The sequence below is a fragment of the Littorina saxatilis genome, linkage group LG2, assembly GCF_037325665.1.
Source record: "Littorina saxatilis isolate snail1 linkage group LG2, US_GU_Lsax_2.0, whole genome shotgun sequence".
In the NCBI taxonomy this organism is placed as follows: Eukaryota; Metazoa; Mollusca; class Gastropoda; order Littorinimorpha; family Littorinidae; genus Littorina; species Littorina saxatilis.
In genome coordinates this window covers 4,377,414-4,395,984 of record NC_090246.1, presented here as the reverse complement: position 1 = coordinate 4,395,984, position 18,571 = coordinate 4,377,414, and the positions used below count along the sequence as shown (strand labels likewise).

At 43.8% G+C, this 18,571-nt stretch overlaps 1 protein-coding gene across 1 annotated transcript in view; it reads left to right on the top strand.

The window, feature by feature from the left end:
- LOC138958049 (uncharacterized) overlaps window positions 1–10,275 on the top strand; it is a 39,548-nt gene extending 29,273 nt beyond the window's left edge. The window contains exons 7-11 of the mRNA XM_070329100.1: window positions 1,523–1,633; window positions 2,061–2,223; window positions 3,044–3,524; window positions 4,142–4,308; window positions 5,347–10,275. Of these exons, the coding sequence (XP_070185201.1) occupies window positions 1,523–1,633; window positions 2,061–2,223; window positions 3,044–3,524; window positions 4,142–4,308; window positions 5,347–5,348 (924 nt within the window). The 3' untranslated portion in view covers window positions 5,349–10,275. The remainder of the gene's footprint in view (window positions 1–1,522; window positions 1,634–2,060; window positions 2,224–3,043; window positions 3,525–4,141; window positions 4,309–5,346) is intronic.
- Window positions 10,276–18,571: the final 8,296 nt, after the last annotated feature.

Below are 18,571 nucleotides of genomic sequence, written 5' to 3'. Positions count from 1 at the left end.
TTACCCTTACGATTTTGGCGTAATTTATTACGATTTTCTGCAAAAAATACGCCATTCCGCTATCCGTGTCAAGACTACGATTTTCATAAATTTTTATTTTTTTTTTATTTTATTTTTTTTTATCAATTCACATGTTTGGCATTGTTTTTTTCAATGGCAAAATGGGGTGAAAAAGCACAGGACTGACCAGAGATCATGTCTGTCTGATGAGACGCTGGAGAGCCTTATTCTAGTGGTGAAGTCTCGCCCTCACTCATTCGGCAAGCGCAAGTACAGTAGAGAAGCGCTAGACACACTGAAAAAGGCCTACTACGAGCAAAAGAAAAAGAATCAGTGATGCATGTGCTTTTGATGAGATTTTCTTTGAAATTATGATGACTACAAAAACTGACTGATGTGTTTTGTCTGTGAATGATGGATATATGTGCATGATTGCGTTTCGCAGAAACAGTTGTCATGTGCATTGTAATTGGCGACGAATGCTGGATGATTACTATTTTTGTGCCAGGATTACTATTTTGGGGGCTGAGCATTACTCCAAAACACTTATGGGGGTAAACAGGTCTGGCGTGCGAAGTCTACGGCCAGAGGGAAGGAGTTCATAGAGGTGGGCTAGGACATGGGACCTATCTGAAGCTATCCGCCTACTCTTTCTCACCACACGCTTTTCATACAGGGACTCCACACTTGCTTGCTGCCTGCCAATCACCTTGCTACTGACATTCACCATTCGCACTAAAACATTCCTGTTCTTCACACTCAGACCTCCATACCAGAACACAAAACCAAAAGTGATGACAGACTCGATGAAAGAGCGGTAGAAAGTTTGAAGGATAGAAGAGTTCACATTCAACTTCCTAAGTTTCTGAAGGCAGTAGATGCGTGACTGACATTTTTTGTGTATGAGGGTGGTGTTTGCATTGAAGGACAGCTTATCATCGATAACTGTGCCAAGATACTTATATTCAGTCACACGCTCAACAGTCACACCATCAATCATCAGGTCAGGGACAGGGGCAGGGTTTCTTCTAAAGTCTATCAGAAGTTCTTTGGTAGGCCTGCTACAAGAGGAAGTCTGAAGTTGAAATGATGAATAAACAGTCGGCAAACAGTAGCGCATGATGAAGTTACACAGTGGCAACGTCAGTCTTCAAGTTGTCGACAGTGGAGGTAGGTCATCTCCCTTCCATTGCACTGAAAATAGGCTTGGTGCTGGAATCAGCCAGACTGCATCAGATTGTCTCCCTTGCGCTACACAATTGTTCAGACCCTATCTTACCATTATGTGTTTGACTTGATTGCGAGATGTAATTGCGTGTGTGCGGGTGGTGATTTCTGTAAAGCTTTCTGTGTCTATGTCTGTCTTGTCTCTCTGCCGTAACTATGCAGCGTGTGATTTCAGTGAGTGATTGAACATGTGTACAGGTGGTGATGTCTATAAAGTTTGCTATGTCTATGTCTGCATTGTAACTTTTAAGCATGTGATTTCAGTGGGTAATTTAACATGTGTACCTGTGTACAGGTGGTGACGTCGATCGAGGCGGCCAGAGCAGCGGCCATGCAGGCTGAGGGTCAAGGTCGCGCCAGGTACAACTTCACAGCTCAGTCAACAGTGGAGCTGTCTCTCAGAAAGGTAATTGCAAGTTTCTAACCATGGACAGCAATGTTTATGGAAGAGGGAAATGTACTCCTTGTGATGATCAGTGATGTGGCATTGAAAACTAGATGTAGAAAGTCGTGTAACGGACTTTCATTGTGGAGGTTATAACAACCAGAGCTGCGAATTACTACAATTTTGGCACAGCTTGCTTCAAATATGCAGCCACTGCGTGTCTGTTCTGCCTGAAGAAGCCACTGCTAGGAAAAGAAACAAAATTGTTGCCCCCCCCCCCCCCCCCCCCCCCCAAATAAATCATGTGCAATTTCGTGAAACAGCTTTTTTTTTTGTAGCTCCCCAGAGTGAGCTCTACAGTTGAAACTGATATCATGACATTGAAAATCACAACAACCTATCTGTTATGCCATGTTATAACGCTTCTCTCTCTGTCACTGTGTACCAGGGAGAGTTTGTGGTGTTGTTGCGCCATGTGGACGACAACTGGTACGAAGGTCGCATTGGGAACCGCCAGGGCATCTTCCCCATCAGCTATGTGGAGGTCACGCGCCAACCCTCCACCCCCCTCATCACCCCCGCACCCTCCGTCATCACCACCCCCATGACAGGTATGGGGTTTTCTCTCTACTTCCTTTCGCTACATAAATGAATAGTCAGTTTGGGTCTGTGTCGGTGTAGAAATGTGAAAGCACTTATCACACAAATGTTGAAAGCACTTATCACACAAATGTACAGTGGAAATCCCCTTCTGGGACCTCCAAAAATCTGAGAAAATCAGGTCTTAACAAGGAGGGAGTCTTAAAAAGGAGAGAGTCTTAAAATGGGGGTAATTTTAGAGAAGTTATGAACAGAAAGTCTGAGAAAACTAGGTCTTAAAATGGGGGTTCCGCTGTATTGTTTTTGTTTTGTCTCACAAATTTGGCTTTTTGAGGCTTCACCATTTTTCTGTATCATTTCATTAGTCTATGCACAGAGAGAATTATTTGCATGTTCATTTCATGATTAATTTCAGGGCCAACAATAAAACCATCTGGGCAGAAAAGTGAGAAGGATTTATGAGTGGGTTTTTTGGGGAGGGACACAAGATTATTATGCAAGATGATTTTGATACATCTCCGACATTGAAACAAGTCATCATAAAAAAGCATGATTGCTGATCCCAGTATGTGGCTTACTGCTACTTGCTGGCCTGTGCTTCTACATTGTGTGGGGTTACTTCCCTTGGAATGTTCTTTGCAAGGCAGTAGGGCAGTTTGGGTTAGTTTTACCAGCTTTGAGCTGGACAGTTTGATGACTCATGAAAACAGTCACACCTCCGATTTCTGTCTCCTATTCCTGTCTCTATTCCTGTCTCTATTCCTGTCTCTATTCCTGTCTCCTAGCTATTCCTGTCTCCTTACCACGTGTGTTGTGTTGTGTTGTGTGCAGGCACACCAGAAATGCTGTCACCAGTGGGTTACGACGCTGCCCCCACCCCTCCCCCCCAGCCCTCCCCCAGCGCCTTGGCTGCCCACAGATCCCCCAGCGGTCCCTATGGTTACCGCCAGCAGGGCCCTGGGGGTCACTTCTTCCCCACCGACCCCGGCTCCGGCTCCGGCTCCGGCTCCGCCCCTCTCCTGGCCCCCGCCCCCTCCGTCTCACGCCAGCAGATCAACCTGTCTCGCACCGAACCCGACTTCAGCAACCCCCGGTCCCCTGTATCCAGCGCAAGGTCGCCCACAAAGTCGCCCATCAGCCCCGGCGCTCGGCTGGGCAGCCCCTTGCAGGGAAAGCGGGCTTCCCCGGGGCCCACCCCCTCGTTTGGCCCCGCACCCAGCCTGTCGGTGGACATCCACAGCAAGGCCAAGCCCTACACCAACGGTCAAGCCCGGCCCGGCAAGGTGGCTGATGATGACCTGGCTGTCACAAGGTTCGCTCAGACGCTGCTTTTTACCCTTAAGCCTGTCCTTAATTGAGCCCCAAGTCGACTTCCTAAAGACTTTGCCAAGTCTTTTTACCAAAAACTCAGTGCTAGAATTCGTGCGCCCAGCTTCGCGAAGTATACTTGGCGTAGTCGACTTTGGCCAGTTAAGGACAGGCTTTATAGTCGACTTTGGCCAGTTAAGGACAGGCTTTAAGGACAGGCTTTAAGGACAGGCTTTACCCATTTCCTCAAATGATATCTGTGGTAACAGTTGTCATTGTGGTCAAAGAATTGCCTTCAGAAGGGCCTGATGTCACAGGAAAACAGAAATAGTTGATGTGAAGCAATATCAAAACATTTAGTCAACCTGTCAGCCTGAGACTTAAACATCAACACTGAAAACCAATCGTCATCAAGACTTATAAGTAAGGCTTGGCTAGCCCAAACCCGAAGACCTGAGCACATTTTCAGAGTAAACATGACATATATATATATATTTTTTGATTCAGAAGAAGATGAGGCATACAATCAAACCATTTATAACACTGTTAGTGAAAATTCAATCTGATTTTAATTTTGATTGATGTATTTGTTTTCTAAACAAAACCTTTTTTGGTGTGCAGGTATCGAGCAGTGTACGCATACCGGCCGCAGAATGAGGACGAGCTAGAATTACGGGAGGGAGACGAAATATTTGTGATGGAAAAATGTGATGATGGCTGGTATGTCGGAACGTCCAACAGAACCGGAAGCTTCGGTACCTTCCCCGGCAACTACGTCCAGAAAATATGTAAGTTGGGTACACACGGTCCGTCTGTTTTATATGTGTGTGTGGGAGGGGGTAGGGGGCTGTTGTGTGCGTGGGTTGTGGGTGTGCTGCGTGGGTTGTGGGTGGGTTGTGGGTGTGCTGCATGGGTTGTGGGTGTGCTGCGTGGGTTGCGGGTGTGCTGCGTAGATTGTGGGTGTGCTGCGTGGATTGTGGGTGTACTGCGTGGATTGTGGGTGTGCTGCGTGGGTTGTGGGTGTGCTGCGTGGATTGTGGGTTGTGGGTGTGCTGCGTGGGTTGTGGGTGTGCTGCGTGGGTTGTGGGTGTGCTGCGTGGGTTGTGGGTGTGCTGCGTGGGTTGTGGGTGTGCTGCGTGGGGCGTGGGTGTGCTGCGTGGATTGTGGGTGTGCTGCATGGGTTGTGGGTGTGCTGCGTGGGTTGCGGGTGTGCTGCGTAGATTGTGGGTGTGCTGCGTGGATTGTGGGTGTACTGCGTGGATTTGGATTTGTGTATGTCGGTGGGGTTTTGTACAGTGGAACTCACCTTTTAAGCCTAGACCCCCCCCCCCCCCCCCCCCCCCCATCTAAGACTTTTTCCCTTTCAAGACCTGACTTGTTGAGATGTGTTGTTCATGACCTCTGTATATTGACCTTCATTTTAAGACTCCTCTTTTTTAATTTAAGACCGGATTTTCTCAGATTTTTGAAGGTCTTAATTAAAAAGGGGAGGGGGGGGTGTGGTGGTTCCACTGTAACTGTTGCTACACTGTTGCTACACTGTTGCTACACTCGTGTGTGAAGCGAGTGTGCTGTGTATATGCGTAGAAGTTGCTTTTTACCATGGAGTGCAGTTTGCAGTGAACTGATCCATCTATCATTAATTCTTACTGAAGACTGGTGCATATGTGCTTCATGTTTGTGTACAAAAGTGAAGATGTCAGTCAGATTTTTTGTGTGCACATTTGGCTGTTGTCGTAGCTGCTAAGATATATGATACAGAATTAAAGTTTTCATGAATTTAATGTGCTGCGTGTGACCGTTTCTTTGATCTCATGTGATTTCAGAAACAGAGTGTTCATGCCGTGGCAAGGTGAAACCAAATCAAAAGTGGGCGGAAGAGAAAGTCTGTGGGCGCAGCGAAGAGCAGCACTCGCCTATCATCACCACCATCATCGTCGTCGTCATCATTATCATCAGGTGATCGTCATGGAGAGTGTTGCCATCAAGGTCATCAGGGTCATGGCGGAACAGCGGCACACCTCACACACAGGATCTATGCAACGCTCGGACACACACCGCTGCTTTGTGTCTCTGCCTGTGGCAGGGGTGCGTTCGTTGCATGCGGCCCGCCTGCGTTGATACCTGCATGTTGTCATGTGTCCTTCGCGGATACACTGCGGGACACATGTTGGGGACACACTGCGGGACACATGACACTGTGTGCTGAGGGGTTGAGGTGTTCGCTGGATGTGAAGGATGACGGCCAGTCTGACCGATGTCAGCCTGTCTTCACGCTAGGGAGTGCCTGTTAAAGCATTCGCTGGATTTAAAGGATGGAATGGAATTGGATTTGTGTGAGGTTGTTCTCACGGCCGTACCAAGCCTGAGGCATGATGGTCAGAAGACGGATATTGTGAACGTGGCGAGGGAGTGCCTTTGTTACATCACGGCAGTACAAACTGCAGACTGGGTGCAGCCTCTGGGAATTGTTAAGCTCTGCTGTATATCAAAGAAATGTAATAAGTGTGTACAGACATACCTAACTGTTGATGTTGTGGCCTGAGTGTAAAGTCAGCTGTGTTGTATCGGTGGAACTACTGACGGAAAGAAGGAATGGAGTTGCACCGATCAGCGTGAGCCTTTACTCAGCGACAACACACGACTGTTAATTCAGATTCAAATTTTTACTTATGTGTGAAAGCATTCATTGATCACGGAGACAATATTTACAAACATTTTCATTCATCCATGCTTATGTTTGGAATCTAGCTAGGAGGTAGTCGACAAGATGTTTGGTGAATTGTTTTCATTATTATGTATGGATTGTGTACATAGCTTGGACTGTTAAGCAAATCAAGTGTAGAACTGGTGTGTGAAATTATTGGAATAATTCAGAGACGCAGCAGAAACCTGGTAAGAGGAGAAAGGATTCACTATTGCAGTAGCAGGGAAATTGGGCAGTACCAAATGTAACTTTACCATCAAGATCTCAAAAGCACAGCCAAGTTTTTTTTCAGATTACTTTGTCAAGCTAAATATCTGTCAGCAATGGCATGTGATCAAGTCAGGATAGTAGAACAGACAGGGCAATGACACGAGCTAGATTTGTCACATTGGAAGTTTGGAGACAGGATTTCAATCCAAGTAGCGGACTGTTCCCTGCGTGTCGACACTGAGAAAAAGGGGGACACTCCACAGAACAAGTGTGCATTGTAAACCTCACTTTACAGACTGCAGTGCATGTCAAAGCAGCTACCAACCACAGAGTTATCTCCCTGACCATATGAAGCAAACACCAAGCCCTGTTCTCTGTGTCACAGCAAACTGATGCCATGGACCGTTGGGAACAGCGTTCATGATTCATTGTCAATGCTGAGGTCTTACGCTGGCTTGAAACGTTCATTGCCGACAGGATGCAACTTCTAGAAAAGGAAAGTCAGCGATGAGATTAGACTTGCTTGTCGATCCTCACTGTCAGAGAAAGTTGGTAAGGGCATTGACGTGGGGAAAGAAAAAAATGTGTTGCTGCATGTGAAAGCATCTTGCATGACGGAAAGAAGTGCATGGGATGCAGATCACTACAAGGACATGCAGCGCTTGTGTGCAAGCTCCTTTGTTGAACAGAGGGAAATACACACACTACCCACTGCTGCATGCAAACACAAATGACATACGCTTTTATGCAAACAATGTTTTGTACTGTGCATGTAATACTTTGAAAAGCTAGTTGTGTTGTTTTTATATTGTGACTCTTCATCATAATCCTTCCTGTGACTGACATCTTGTCGGTGACAGAAGCCCGGGGCAGACGCATAATCAATTTGTTCATGTCAAATCTACCATCCTAATTTATTTGAACGTTGAGTTCAGTGTTGTGACATCGCGCTTTGTGTTGTGACTCTTGTTTTACACACCCACACGTTTTTTGTTCTCTTTGACAATTCCTTTCAAGCCACTTTTACAATAAAGTTATTTTTGTGTAGAAGTGTGTTGGTAGAAAGAAACAGGTAGATTCGCTAAAGAATTGTACAGCTGATATTCCAAGTTTGATGGTGATATGATTGCCAGACACATTTTGAGAGCTTTTATCCAACAAAAGAAGTTAAAAGTATGCAGAAAGTTATCGTTCAGAGAATATTTTCATTCAAACTGCCAGCGGTGTGTTTTGTATGTGTTCAGTTTCTTATATCGTTTTGTGCATCTTTATCATGTGTTGTGCTTCTGATTTTAGCTGATAAAAGATGTGCTTTTGTGCTAATATGAAAATTTATAAATCGCTGCTTGTACTTCAATACGGTTTTAAAGTCCAGACTACAACAGTTGGTGTGATAACACTGGATGATTCGCATATATTGTGTCCTTGTATCAAGATGTTTTCTCGTTGAATTTAAAACTGGTGCTAGATTGGAGGAATGTCCGGTCTGTTGTTTGTCAGTTATACCTGTGTCTGTCTACCTGTCCCAGCGTCTGTTACCTGTAACGGTCCGTCTTTACCTGTAACGGTCTGTGTTTTCCTGTAACGGTCCGTGTTTTCCTGTAACGGTCCGTGTTTTCCTGTAACATTGTGTTATACTTTTATCCTGTATCCTCTCAGACCCGAGGGTTACCCCCTCTTTCCGCTCTGTGCCGTGCTTCACCTGTTACTAAGTTTACTGTCGTGTTGTCAATTTTGTTTCTGTATTGAATTGTTTTGTAATACTTAAGATGAGGTTTTTGTTGGTTTTGTTTTTTTCTTTCAGTTGCAACTCTGAAAATGCATAGTGACCTGCGATCTCTGCCTTTGTTTTGAAAGCACCCCCACCTCCCTCCTCTTTTACATTTAATGACTTCTCTGAGCTCTGATTTCTGGGATTTCTTCTCTTCTTATTTCATTCTTTATACTCCAGAGCTGTTTTCCCATCAGCTGACATGCTTGTCTTCTCTACCTGCTTGTAGATTTAAGCGTGAAAGTGAATAATGTATTTCTTGAAGTGTCTGAACCGTCTTTGTATACGTTTGTTGTTACAGAGTATGAATGCGTGGGATGAAGAAGGAATTAGGTGTGCCAGTACTTTTTCACATTGGATAGCAGTTATAAGCAAATTTCTCACTGTAGAATTCTGATTTTGTTTTCAAGAAGTCACTGAAAAGTACCTGAGCATTGGTTCAGTCTGGATACTACAATAAATGTTAAGGACAAATTAGGTCTAGAAACTGTGTAGAAATTGAAAGTCGAATTTCATCAGGAATTTTAGTGCAATGTTCTACGTAATCTTAGACAGTACAATGAAGTGAAATATTGGCACTGCAGTGTGACTTTTAGGCAACTCAGTGGGTTTTGTTTGATGTGTGGCTTTTAGGCAACTCAGTGGGTTTGGTTTGATGCGTGTTTGGAAGAGAGTAGAAAAGTTTCTGAGAGTGTCTGCATATTTTTATACGTTAATCAATTTCTGGTATTCAGACGTTGCACTTAAACACAGATATTTAAGTCAAATGGTTACTTTGAAAGTATTTTACCTCAATTTGCATGTTCCGTGTAAGCCTTTGTTGTGACTAGTACCAGAAATTTAATTTTGTGTGTGTGCTGGCTTCTGATTTGTTTTCTACTTGCCACCCAACCTCCATTCTTCTCAAGTTGTTCCTCTGACTATGAATCAGTCTTCATGTACGATCATGCTGTTTTATTTTCCTCACAATGTAACTATGCTAGCAGCAGCATTTAATTCTTGTTATGGTTTTTTCAAACCAGCCGGTGTCAGATTTGTAATACATTTTGATTCTTTGAACTGGATGCATTATCTTTAGAAATGTCAGTGTATATGGTTATTAGCTGACATTATAGGGTTTCTCCACATCAAGTTTTCTTTTCTTACTTAGTTATAAGTGTGTGCATTTAATGCACACTGCTATGTGATACACGTACAATGAAAATGCCTTCTTTGGCTTTCGGTTGCCTTGTTATCCGTGCTTTTAACAACCAGCTTCACAAAATCTTTTTTTGTATTTGTTATCGCCATGTTTGTCGGAAAAACTGCTTCTCTTAATGGTATACATAGTATATATGCAATCCAAGAACGATTTAAACTAACCACAGAAGTGTTGGTCCTTTTCCTAAAGAATTATCCACATTTTCTTTAGCTGTTTTCCAACTTGTAAGAGTGTCCAGCTTCTGTCAAGCGCAGACAGCTTATTTTGCAAACCACACATTGCAGTAACATAATGCTATAACACTGCTTTCACCTCTTGCAGTCTTGTGAGTGAGGAAGTCAGGATTGAATAACATTCAGCCATTCCTCGTAACCCTAATGTTAATAACCTGTTCCCGACACAGGGTTTGCTTGCAACTGCAGACTCTATTATAATTATGGAATAGTGTAAAGAACACCCAGACAGATGCCAGTTTATAGTCTTGTCATTCCAATTCCAGTGCAGGGTTGGGAAAGGTTCAATGTTCTCATAGAAAGGACAAGTACATTAACTAGATTTTACCTTGACGTTCAGAATACATTTGCACTTTGTTACTTTTGCATTTGTGCATGGGAAAATTACTGCAAAACACAACGGCCACAGGCATTTTGCTGTGATAGGATTTACAAGTTAGTGGTCTGAGGAAGCTCATTTTCAACTCTTAATGTATTGCTTTCCATCCCAAAGACAGATTTATTAGAGTAATAAATTGAGGTTCAACTCTTCTTTCCTGCAGCAGTTTGTAGACGATCACTGGATTCAACTTGAAGTCAGCTCTCTTCCTATGATTCTGTTGGTGCATGAAAATAAAGTGTTGGTAAAACGAGGCCATCACCCTCTTCTGTTGTGTGTGTGTGTGTGTGTGTGGCCATCACCCTCTTCTGTTGTGTGTGTGTGTGTGCGTGAGTGTGTGTATGTGCGTGTGTGTGTGCATATGTGCGTGCGTATGTGTGTGTGTATGTGCGTGTGTGTGTGCGTATGTGTATGCGCGTGTGTGTCAGTGTGTGTTGTGGACACTATTGTGTGGTTGATACGTGTTGACAGTGTTCTCGAGCCCACGAGGCTCTCCCAAGGGACATAATTATATGTTCTTTCTGTGGCCATGTGCTGTCTATAAAGAAACAGTAGGCATGAATACGTGATTGTTTCATCTCCAACAAACATACAAGCAAACAAAGAAAAAATATAAGAAAAAGCAATTACATCAAACGAAAACAAAAGATTGGCGTAGGGTGTTTGAACTTGAAATGAAAAAGAATCACAAATGAGAATGAGAATACACAAAGTTAAAAGAATCAATTAACTTTCGCTGGTGGTCGTGGGTCCGTGTGGACCCAGAAGGGTCTTTAATTGCAAATATCTCAAACTAGTTGGAATTTTTTAATGAGCTTTTAACCCTTACACTGGTGCAATTCTGTAACACATGTTACATAGCCACTGGTGAATTAACAGAGAGAAAAATAAAGAACAAGTCGCGTAAGGCGAAATTACTACATTTAGTCAAGCTGTGGAACTCACAGAATGAAACTGAACGTAGTCCGCCGCTAGTGCAAAAGGCAGTGAAAGTGACGAGCCTGTTTGGCGCGGTAGCGGTTGCGCTGTGCTTCATAGCACGCTTTACTGTACCTCTCTTCGTTTTAACTTTCTGAGCGTGTTTTTAATTCAAACATATCATATCTATATGTTTTTGGAATCAGGAACCGACAAGGAATAAGATGAAATAGTTTTTAAAACGATTTCGGAAATTTAATTTTAATCATAATTTTTATATTTTTTAATTTTCAGAGCTTGTTTTTAATCCGAATATAACATATTTATATGTTTTTGGAATCAGAACATGATGAAGAATAAAATAAAAGTAATTTTGGATCGTTTTATAAAAAAATAATTGTAATTACAATTTTCAGATTTTTAATGACCAAAGTCATTAATTAATTTGTAAGCCTCCATGCTGAAATGCAATACCGAAGTCCGGCCTTCGTCGAAGATTGCTTGGCCAAAATTTCAATCAATTTGATTGAAAATTGAGGGTGTGACAAGCAGTGCCGCCTCAACTTTTACAAAAAGCCGGATATGACGTCATAAAAGACATTAAAATATCATAAAGATCGGTCCAGTAGTTTACTCTGAATCGCTCTACACACACACAAGCACAGACATACACACACACACATACACCACGACCCTCGTCTCGATTCCCCCTCTATGTTAAAACATTTAGTCAAAACTTGACTAAATGTAAAAATGATCATATAGGTTTTCGCATCCATGGGAGGTAATTGGAACCGACCAAACAGACTGAGCCAGTAGCGCGACATACACTACTTAATATGTCGTGACAACCAGGTGACAGTATACGTAAAATAGCGCGACATATGTCGCGAAAACCAGCCTCAGGCACCTAAAAAGCTCTTATGTCCTAAAAATTTCAGCGAGAAGTAGGAGAAGGGCCCCTAATATGGACCACTTTTTGCTTATTGCTAATAACTAGCTTGTTTTTTTGCGAAGAAATTTCATTTTGTGGTTGGTAGTCCTTCTCTCTTAGTTTAACAGTTAGGCCTAATTAGAGTGAAATAGCTTTGATAGACCTTCAGCAAAAATTAAATACAGAAAAAAATCACAAATGGTCCATATTAGGAGCCTGGGCGCCCAATATGGACCAGTGAAGCAACCTTCACGAATCAATGTAAAAAGCCCCCTATACTTCAAAAAACATGATACAATTTAGCGTGCAAGTTAGACTAATAAAAATATGCTTTGGATTTAGCTGTTTCGGGTTGATGAGAGCATTATTTGAAGCACACCAGGAAACTGAAGAAGCTTATCAAAAACAGAGTGAAAATAAGTGAAATTATCAACTTCCACAAAAAAAAGACTTTGTTATATTTTTTTTGAAATTTCGAGGGCTAGTTATAGGTTATTTTCAGCAAGCTTCTTAATGAATTAATTAAAATTGCCTTTAGTTTTTATTTTCTTCGATTTGTTGAAGGTGGTCCATATTAGGGGACTCACACATATACTGTTCAAAAAAAGAAACGCATAGCTTGCAATATTTGGTTAATTTAGTTATATGGCTACAAGGATATCCACCAAACTGCAGAAAATGTTTATCTGGTCGTCGACCTTTCGTCCATTGCCACAAGTGAGCTCTGCACGTGACGCATGCGTTATCAGTGGCTACAATGTCAAAATTGCTCATTTGGCATGACCACTCGTCATGCTTCAGTGTAATCTCGTGAAACTCGGGGAATATTGAGCTCTCACCATGTCTTCCAAAACCCATAAAAGCGGATTGTTCGCCACAAAGAAATCAGACGACAATTCAGCGACGAAAGATGGCCCGATTGAGCAGAGAAGACCGCCAAATTGCATTGGGTCGTTTACAAGCAGGCCAAAGTCAAAGTGCAATCGCCAGGCACTTCCACGTGTCCCAGAGCACCATCAGTAGACTGTGGGTCAGGTTTCAAGCCACTGGCTCCGTTGCTGACTTGCCACGAGCGGGAAGACCAAGGGCGACAACTGCTGCTCACGACCGCTTCATACGGCTCCGCCACCTCCGGAATCGTTTCCTGTCGGCCTCATCTTCTGTCCAGGCTCTCCCCGGGCCACACCGATTATCGGACCAGACCGTGCGGAACCGCCTGCATGAAGCTGGTTTGAGAGCTCGCAGACCTCACAGAGGAGCTGTCCTCACCCGCCGCCATCGCCAGAACCGAGTGCAGTGGGGCAACCAGCACCTTCGCTGGACCGTCCGGAATCACTGGAGACACGTGTGGTTCAGCGACGAGTCCTACTTCCTGCTCCAGCGACATGATGGTCGGAGGAGGGTCTACCGGAGAGTAAATGAACGTTACGCGCCCAACTGTGTGGATGAGGCACCCGTTCATGGTGGTGGAGGCGTCATGGTGTGGGGGGCGATCAATACCGCTGGAAGGAGCACCCTGGTGCACGTCCAAGGGCGCATAACTGCCCAGCGATACGTGGAGGAAATTCTGCGCCCACACGCCCTTCCTCTTCTGGCTGACCAGGATGCCATATTCCAGCAGGACAACGCTCGCCCGCACACAGCACGACTCACCACCCAGTTCCTCACCGACCACCATGTCCAGGTGCTTCCCTGGCCATCCATGTCGCCAGACATGAACCCGATAGAACACCTCTGGGATGAATTGGACAGACGTGTGCGCAGGCGAGAAGAAGCGCCGGCAAATCACCGCGATCTATTGCAGGCACTTCAGGAGGAGTGGGACACCATCCCACAGCAAGATATCCGGCATCTGATCCAGTCCATGCCCAGAAGGTGCCGGGCAGTTGTTGCTGCTCAAGGCAGTCACACCCCCTACTGACTTGACAGCCTCGGCACCCAATCGTATTGATTGACTGATTGATTTGAAGATGCAAATGAACTGTGTGTGCATTCAACTGTGTCCATACCAAATTTCAAACAAATAATCTAAATATTGGATTTTCTGTTAATTTTTTCGAAAAATAAAACAAATTTGGCAAGTAGCAACTATGCGTTTCTTTTTTTGAACAGTATACTTTGAGGTTTTGCTATTATTTTTTGTTTGCAGTAGAAACTCGGGGTACACACTGTTAAAATGTAACAAATACTGTCTTAGCTGTCATATATAGCCATTTTTGTGTTATGAAAGCTTTGGCTGTGGAAAGAAACGAGTCCGTTTTAGGCGGCAAATTTAGAGTGAACGCTGCCAAAAGTGAAAAAAAGCGAAAAAGCCTAACGGTTTTGAGGCGGTTTGTGTTTTGACATACATGCAACTTATCCAGAGAGGGTGAATAAAGCGAATGAAAATGTTTTGAGCGCTCTAGCGCCGTTAGCTTGTCAGAACAGGAGGTGGTCCATATTAGGAGCCGGTTCATATTAGGAGCCTTTCCCCTAATAAAAAAAATAAAAGTCAAATTTAGACTACAAACATCGTGGGGCCGTGCGGACCCATGTTTCTCAAAGAAGGAAAAACGTGCATCTTTGAGAAGCATGGGTCCGCACGGCCCCACGATGTCTTCCGTGTGTGGTCGATAACCCGGACTGGCGAAGGTTAACGTTGTCGTACTGATTGTTTAGAGCTCAAACAAAACATCAGCATGCACTTTTATTCGTACAGAAAGAGAAAACACACACACACACACACACACACACACACACACACACACACACACACACACACACACACAAACAAACAAACCAAATCGTCAACAACACCATTGTGGAGGTTGATGGGTTTATTTCTCAGTTCCAAATTCAAGACAGGGAATACAATATGCTTTTCGTGGGGTTTCCAGGGCAGTGGTAAAGCGGAGGTGAATCCAAGTCTACGTCACACGTCTAATCACCCGAGTATGTCATAGTGACGTCATAGGTGACCCATTGGCTACCTGTACCCGTCACATTCGTGACGTCATTACAATTACGACGCACACGCTCAAGCAGACAGGACGAGATTATTACATCATCAACAAACTCTCAAATCGTGGGGAATGAAAAATGTAATATACAAATTGCTACAGGTTTGTCACAACCATTGTTAGTTCATTGTAAGAAAACGATGAGTACACCAGAGACAGAAGTCAACAGAACGAACAGGATAAACCAATGAAGATGAAGGGAAAAACAAAACCGCACTCAGACTATACATAGACTCAAAAAGAGGAAACGGGTATATTGTTTCAACGGAATGCAGACAGCATCTAAATTTATTTTCACTTTCCTATCAACTAAATAAATAAAATAAATAAATTGATAAAAAATAAAAGGCGGACAAAACTAACACTCTTATTACGTGCAACAATCCGTTTATTTTGTGCGAAGCTTACTACAATACGTCGTGATACTAGTCTGGAGAAAGGTCGCGTCAAATTGTAATGAACATGCTCCATAGTTTAGCATAAATACATGTTTGAAATGCTTTACACATTAACTACATTTGTCTGTCAATGTGGATTTCAAAACGAATAAAATAAATCATGGGAGCAATAATTATGCAACATTACTTTTTTTTGTTTGATAAAAATTTAATATCTTTCCTAAAAGTCGTGGGCCTCTGAGCCTCGAGCATCATTTGTGATTTTAACAACTCCTACATCATTTCTCAGACAAATTCCAAGTACACATTTTTTTTTAAATCCTCAAATACGATTTGTTATACGCTGTATCCCTATTGCTTCGTTTCTGGCCGATTTATGTGGAGCACGTGATGCGCACAAAAATATTGGCTGTCTTGAAGTGTTTGCGCAATGATCGCGGCGGCGCCCGCGGCTTTCTTGACCGCCATTGACGTTGTGATACATTATTCGTTAAACCTCAATACCTGATTCGATCTGATCTGATTTTATAGTCTCCTGGTGAAATTGAAGTGTACAAAGAGTGTCGAGTGTTATTGTCTTCTATTATTTCTCTTCTTCTTCTTCTTTATTTGTTTGTTTTTTGTTTGTAATATCTAGCGACCATTTACATTTGAACTTAGCAAAAGTATTAAAACAAAATGTTGGCGGTTGAAATTTCGCAAACAAAACTGTTGTGATTCGAAACCAGCCGTGTTACCAGTGTGTGTTACCAGTGTGTGTTACCAGTGTGTGTTACCAGTGTGTGTTACCAGTGTGTGTTACCAGTGTGTGTTACCAGTGTGTGTTACCAGTGTGTGTTACCAGTGTGTGTTACCAGTGTGTGTTACCAGTGTGTGTTACCAGTGTGTGTTACCAGTGTGTGTTACCAGTGTGTGTTACCAGTGTGTGTTACCAGTGTGTGTTACCAGTGTGTGTTACCAGTGTGTGTTACCAGTGTGTGTTACCAGTGTGTGTTTGTGTGTGTGCCAAATGCTGGTTGCACGTGTAACTTGCGGTAAAACGCGCACAGCGCAAGAGATAGAGAAAGGTACAACAGAGGTGAGTGAAAGAACCAAGACTGCGCGCGTGTGTGTGTGTGTGTGCGGCGCACAGGTATTGTGCACACCTAATATGGCGAGCGGCTCCTCAGCAGGTGAAAATCTATCCTGTACCTACCTTGCTGCGTTCTCTCTCTGCTACAGGCACACGCAGGACGTTCTTTCACCGTGTTTTTAACCTGCTTCAGTCTGACTTGAACTCTCAGCTCGTAAACTTGACAGAAATGCACTGAGATTTTACAATAAGATTTGATGTGCCTGTCGCGTTCAACTACCTGTCTGTGTGAACAACGCGCTGGTCGCGTGTGACGACAATAGCAGGTGGATGAGGTGTGAACAACGCGCTGGTCGCGTGTGACGACAATAGCAGGTGGATGAGGTGTGAACAAGCAGTTAACTAGAGTCCCAGGTAGCTGTGATTATCAAGCAAATTCTTCATAACACCCTTACCACATGTCCCGTGACAAATGAGCGTCATCATCGTGTAACAGTGCAGGTCGCTGAACTCTTCCCGTAACGACCCACTTTACGGACGTAACGTCTATCACTTTGTACTAATGCCAACTTTGCCGCAATATGTTTTAACTGTGCCGCACGTGCTCGGTCCTGTTTCAGTGTTGCCTTGACATGGACACACGCCGTGCACGTTTATAGGATGATTGTTGTTTGTTGTTGTTGTTTGTTGTTGTTGTTGTTTGTTTGTTTGTTGTTTGTTTGTTGTTTGGTTGTTTGTTGTTTGTTTGTGGTTTGTTTGTTGTTTGTTTGTTTTTGTTTGTTGGTTGTTGTTGTTGGTGGTGGTGGTGGTTGTTGTTTGTTGTTTGTTGTTGTTGGACTAATATCTGTCCTGAAGATTGAGGCGACTGAGTAATGAATCCTGTTTAACGCACTTTCTAAAGTAAGATTAGTTTTGATGGGAACGAATATGTTGGCCCTGAGCAATGGCTGTACTGTCAGCACCTACACTGTGGTCTCGGGTACATCTCGGGTATTACCTTCCGCCAGCTTTTGCGGTAGCTTACCCAAGACATATGCCAAGTGAAGATGTAACCAGGAATAACTTGCTTCGTCTGCAGAGTGGTAGCTCAGTCATAACCTGCATAGTCAGAAAATTGACACAGAGACTTAATTCAGTGGTTACCTCACCCACACAGAAGTAACGCTGGCTGTTGACCCAGTTTGGGGATGTCTAGGGCGCACGTGTTTTAAGCATACCTCATCTTTGTAACTCAAGACTATGTTCTTCTTTTTCGGAACATCGGAGATTAAAAAAGTTTTGACGATTTTTTTTGTATCATCCAAATAGTTTGAAACTCTTTTTTTTCTGAAATGTTTTTGTTATTGACTTGGTTACTTCGAAGAACGCGCTTCCCCGACACTGACTGAGCCGTGCGTCTGGGGGAAAAGGAAACCTGTCACCTGGTGCAGTCGGTCTTTCATGGCATGTAGTGACAGTCTCTTTGGTCTAACCTTGCCAGTCACGTCTTATTATCATCAGCGCCGGCTTTGCAACTGAACATAACTGTATGTATGTGTGTGTGTGTGTGTGTGTGTGTGTGTGTGAGTGTGTGTGTGTGTGAGAGTGTGTGTGTGTGAGAGTGTGTGTGTGTGTGTGTGTGTGTGTGTGTGTGGTGTGTGTCTGTGTGTGCGTGCATGTCAATGTGTGTGCGTATTTGCGTGCGTGTGTACGTGTATGTGTGTGCGTGTGTGTGTTCAGTAACGTGATGTACGTGCCTGCCTACGACTTGTTCCGTGCCAAGTTCATCTTGCTGCAGTCACCGCTCACCTGCCAACTTGTGAAGGATTAGATGATCTTTCTGGCATATCTCCCCCCCCCCCCCCCCCGGCTCAACCCTCCCGAGGCTACGCACTCTTTCTTCTCTGTCCCTGGCACAGAATACATATAGAATGTATTCTGTGGTCCCTGGCAAGCTGAGGTAACCAGACACAGCCTTTGGCCGGAAGAATAGCGCGTATGACAATACTCATCTGTAACGGTCTGCGCTATCTTCTTCCAAAACATACCTGGAGTTTTGTTTCCATGGTAACGGAATCAAGGTTGATGTGTTGGTACGATACATGTAGAGTGCTTCGTGCCAGCTCCTTGTCTGAGTGGGAGTGCATGTGGATAATTGTGTGTGCATGTCGAATGAGTGTCTCTACATGTATCACGTGCACAGTGTGCACAGCTCTCCACACACAAACACACACTGAAGCAACGAGCTGG